The 5,106-nt window shown below is 41.9% G+C and overlaps 2 protein-coding genes across 3 annotated transcripts in view; one reads left to right on the top strand and one right to left on the bottom strand.

The window, feature by feature from the left end:
• The window catches only part of Cdc37l1 (cell division cycle 37 like 1), a 25,692-nt gene extending 22,066 nt beyond the window's left edge, over nt 1-3,626 (bottom strand). Inside the window, exon 1 of the mRNA XM_004637187.2 lies at nt 3,305-3,626. Within this exon, the coding sequence (XP_004637244.1) occupies nt 3,305-3,436 (132 nt within the window). The 5' untranslated portion in view covers nt 3,437-3,626. The remainder of the gene's footprint in view (nt 1-3,304) is intronic.
• Nucleotides 3,026-5,106, top strand: part of Spata6l (spermatogenesis associated 6 like) — a 99,400-nt gene continuing 97,319 nt past the window's right edge. Inside the window, exon 1 of one of the 2 annotated variants that reach the window (XM_023721912.1) lies at nt 3,026-3,083. The gene's annotated coding sequence lies outside the window, so the exon portion shown is untranslated. The remainder of the gene's footprint in view (nt 3,084-5,106) is intronic. The other variant, XM_023721910.1, reaches the window with a different exon arrangement.

Genomic DNA, 5,106 nt, shown 5'->3' with positions numbered 1-5,106 from the left:
CCCGTTGTTATCCTAGTCATAACAGGCAGAGTTCTTTATATTAAAAAATACCAACTGGTTCTACCCTAGTAATTGTGTTTCTGTTCCATTCAGGAGTAGTATCTAATTCACTACTATATTAACTGTATGCATGAAGCAATGTGAGATGTTTAGTTCCTTATATTCTTTGACTCAATAAAAAAATCTAAAGGTACATTTTTTTTTTTTTGGTTCAAATATAGACCAACTTCAGACTGTTGTACTTTCCTGAATAATTCTCTCTCCAATTGGTTCCCATATCTGCATCACTACACAAGCTCTTATAATTTTACACCGAATCTAAATAACCTGCTTTATCCCAATTTCCTTATACTTCAATTTGGCAATGTTGCCTCTAGGTGACTTCTGTGTTCCAAAATTCTGGAATCCCAAAATGTTATTTAAAATTCATTTTCTCCTCAGTCAAGTAATGCATATTTCTATAGTGGAGGTTTTAATGTAATATTGAATACTACGGTACTTGTTCTCTTATCAACTTTTATTTTCTTTGTGGTGCTGCATTGAACCCACAGCCTGCATACTAAACTACATTCCCAGCCTCTCTCATTTTTTTACCTTGAGGTAGGGTCTCCCTAAATGATTAAGTAGTCATTATACCCAGCTGACTATCAGATTCTTGAGGGGCTAGAAGTCAATAAATATTCCATGAATAAATCTCTATTTCCTGAACAGAATGGTGGTAGTAAGGACTTCTGAGGCAAATAGCAAAGGGGGCCCCTATTTCTTGGCCACAGTTTCAGCAAATTCAAAGTTTCTATTAGGGTAATTTGAACGCTGTTGTTATTCTGATACTTTATGTACTCGATCAGCAGGTTCAGCGCCTAGGCTATCGAACGTCCCTAAATAAACAAGTAAAACATTTATTTTTACTCTCTACTATCTTAGAACAGAGTAACTATAGGTCATATACTAGGTTTAAAAAGTGGACCAGGAAAAACAGAAAATATGAAGCTGTAACTTAATCTACACGACAAAGTCATACCAAAAAAGGTAATATGGTAACATAGAATATCTTATATTTTCAAATTATGTGGCAACAAATATTTACTTCTCAAAACAATCCTCAAAATGATTTATATTTAAATTCCTTCCCAGGGCCTGGGAGACAACTCAGTGGCAAAAGTGCCTGCCTGTCACACATAAGGTCCCAAGTTCTATACCTAGTACCGAGGGGGAAAAAAAAATTTCTTTCCACAAACTACCCAAACACAATTTGGGAAAACAATCCAATGTGTTTTTAGTTGATTCAAAAAATGTTAAGTTTTATTTTAATTTATGAGCATATCCAAGTCCTAAAGGGGCATAATTACACATTGCCATAAATTCTGAAAAGAAACTGTTAGCATTAAAGTTTACAAGTGTAACTTTACATCAGATTCTCAAAAGGGATCTCTATATTCCAACCTGTCTTGACATTAATTAGATCTCAAAGCCAATAATCACTTATTATACTCTTTCAAACTTGGTAATAATTAAAACAAAGCTATAATTTAAAAAAAGAAAAAAAAGGATTTTTTAGCTGAGTGTGAAGGCACATGCCTATAATCCCAGCACTGAGAGGCTGAGGCAGGGAAATTGCAAATGCCAGCCTAGCCCAGGCAATATAACAAGGACTGTTTCAAAATTTAAAAAATTAAATTAAATTTAAAGGCTAGAAACATAGTTCATGGTGAAGGCCCCTGGGTCCAATTCCATTACTTCAAAAAATAAGTAAAATAAAAAGTTTAAAGAGTTTTATATGCCAACTGATCAGATTAAGCATTTCACTCTTTCCCAAGATTTCAATTCAAAAATGGAAGTCCTAAAGCCTGCAAGACAATTTGGAAATAAACTCATGAACTTAGTAATTATTTTTCAAATTTTAATACCATTCAGGGGTAGTCTCAGCCAAACAAAATTTTCACAGAATGGACAGGGCAATGGATGGAAAAAAATACTAGTCTAGCTAATGTAAATTCTGGTTTGACCCTTTCACTGAAAAATACTACATGGCCTAAGGAAAATTACTTTTAATTATGGAGATAAAACTATTCACTTGTAAAATTCCTTTCACTCAAAACAAGTTTATGAGTGCACAAGTAAAAAATTAATATACTGACACTTTTAATTTCGAGTTTCTCCTATCTTTTACTCTTGGGATTCAATCACAATGCACTGAAATTAGAGACCTTTTCTTTTCCCTCATATCATATCCTTCAAAACTGACAACAGCAACTGCTATTCATTCTTTCTCTGTACCACTGTGGGTGTTGGTATTTTTTACATAGAGATGACACTAACAATCCATAATTAGTGGGTGACTACTGACCCATCAACTCCTATGCGGCCTCACTTTTCCAGTGACTGGCTAAGGTACAATCTGGTTATGAAACAGCATTTTTTTTTTTTTTCCCTGTGTAAACCTGGCTAACTCTGCTAGCTGAACATAAACTGGCAACCAATTTAAATCACTCACCTTCATTTTCATCTAGCAAAAATGCGTTTTTTTATAAAGTCTATTAATTGCTACACTTTTATTGGACCCTACTGTACAAAAAAACCTCATAGGCTGACACCTAGTCTGTGATCCCGAAGTATGATCCACAACACACTCAGATTAAGGGGTTAAAATCAGGACAAGGTGATGGGAATACCGAAGCATCCTGTAGGAGAAGGCAGGAAAGCTTGGCTGAAAACCACAGGCAGCATCAGGAACCCGAGGGAGAAGCGGGAATAAATGGCAAATCTGTGCCTGCATGTTTTTATTGGACAATGCCACGAAGCAAAACTAGTTAACAAGTCGGTAAGGGAAAGATGGAGATGTACGCCAGCATCAAAGGCCAAGTTTACAGACTGCTCAGTCAGTGTGGGAGAGCGAGCAGGACTCGGGGTAACGCGACGGTGCAATCGCCGCCAGTGCCCATCAACCGTGCACAAGGACGTCGGAGACTAACAGAAGAAACGCACGGCAGGACAAAGGGCCAAGATTTCGCCCCGCGCGAGACGCCCGGTCGGTAGGAGGGGGTGGCGGAACGGCTTCCGAGGATGTGGAAGCATCACCCAAGGTGGGGAAAATGCATGCGCGGAGGGACGCTGGGGCTGCACAGGCCCTCATCCCCTCTCCCCGAACCCGCTGCAACAGGGCGGGATGGCATCGGGCCTCGGGTCCGAGGGGGCTCGGCGGGCGCAGCCCGGGCGTTAGAGCGGGTCTGGAGACGCGACGCGGCCCTCTCGGGGTTCGGCGACGGCACAGCCCTGTCCCCCGCCGAACACCAGCCCGTCTCACCTGCGCGTCACCGCCCGGCAGCCGCGGGCAGCGGGGAGACGCGGGGGACACGTCCAAGTCACTCTCCTCCTCAGCCTCACCCTCCACTCGAGGGAGGCCCCACGGTCCCGGCGGCGGCCACGGTTGCTCCATGTCCCGCTGGCCCTAGCCCTACAAACGCCACCGCCAAAGGACTCGCAGTGGACAAAACCTGCTGCACGGAACCAGCCGCTTCAGCTGGTCGGGGCCGTTACCCAGAACCCCTCTGCGGGGCGCAACGCCGACGCACACCTCGCGCAGGCCCGGGTCGCGCCACCGGCAGACGCCGGAAGAAGAAAGCGGCCGTTTGGTGCGTCACTTCCGGTTAGGGCGTGGCCGCAGGGGTTGAGGTCTAGGGCTAACTTTCAGAGCTTAGATCTTGACTTTTACAGCTTTGAGCACCCTAGCTTTAGCTTATTGGGGTTGTGGGTGATGAGATGTTTGATAGATAGGGCCAGATACTTGTTCGCTCGTGTTTTGTATTTCCGAAACTGGATCCTGACTGCTTGTTTAAAACTGCAAATTCATCCTGTACAATTGATGTATAAATCGAGGTCTAAGACGAGATGGGAGGGTAACAGTTTTAAAAAGCAGAACCAGTTTTCCACTCGTCCAATTACGGACAAGAGCTCTGAAACACTTGGCTGAAATGAGGACAACTCGGATAAAGTGAACATAGCTCCAGCACAGTAGGACGAGTACCTTCAAAAGATTGGGGAGAGGGTCCCTGTAGTCCTCCATGTCTTCTCTAATCCTAAATGTTTGCCCTGTCATTGTTCCCTTTGTTAACAAAGGAAAGAGAGAAAGAGAGAAAAAAAAAGGAAGGAAGGAAAGAAGGAAGGAAAGCAAGCAAACAAGCAAGCAAGCGAGTGAGCCCACTGGCCTGAGGTAACACATTTCAAGAAGCAGGAGCTGTCTAAAGGAGTCTTAACTTGAGAATTTGCAGGTATAACAACCAGGCCTTGACCCTCTACTTATAATTAAGAGACCCAGATAAGAACAAAGAAATGTCACTTTCTCAGTCAATTAATGTTTGGAGTTGGTTAATAGCAAATATTGAGCAAGATGTGAGCAAAGGGAGGAAAGTCTCTGACAATCTTTCACAATTAGTTTTCCTCTATTGTGCTGACAATAGTTTCCGAAGATGTATAATTTAGTATTAATTACATATATTGAGAAGTGCTGCACTTAAATTTTTTGAGTTTGGGGGTCAAAACCAAAGGAGAAAAGGAAGGGAAAAAGAAAAGCCTGGAGTGGTGGCACACACCTGTAACTTTTCAATGAACTAAAAGACACTAATAATATAAATCAGCATATATATTAAAATATTTTTGAAACTATGGAATAGGTAATATGGGGGAACATCTAGAGTTCTCCCCACTTCTTTGTACCTTCTATTTTACTCTTCATTTGCATATATATACACTTTGTCTCATATAAGAGAAACCATGAAATATTTAAACGTGTCTAACGTATTTTACTCAATATTATGTTCTGCGGCAAGCAGGCACAGGGGCAGGGTTTGATCCTCAGGCCTGCCTTGCAGGCCCTGCCCTTGGGGCTTGCAGAGCCAGCAGTTGAGACTGGGTGTGGTGGCTTGCGCCTGTAATCCTAGCTCTTGGAAGGCTGTAAACAGGTGGACCACTATGAGTCTGATCTAGTAGTGAGACCCTGAACTCCCTGTAGGCCTTTCCCTAAAAACGTAAAATAATAATAATATTATGTTCTGAAGTTGCATCTATTTACCTACAAATTCCTTAAGTTTATCTTTCTTTATGGAGGAA

The sequence above is a fragment of the Octodon degus genome, unplaced genomic scaffold (genome assembly GCF_000260255.1).
Source record: "Octodon degus isolate 3935 unplaced genomic scaffold, OctDeg1.0 scaffold00087, whole genome shotgun sequence".
In the NCBI taxonomy this organism is placed as follows: Eukaryota; Metazoa; Chordata; class Mammalia; order Rodentia; family Octodontidae; genus Octodon; species Octodon degus.
The sequence above is the reverse complement of the archived record's forward strand: the minus strand, read 5'-3'. Positions and strand labels throughout refer to the sequence as shown.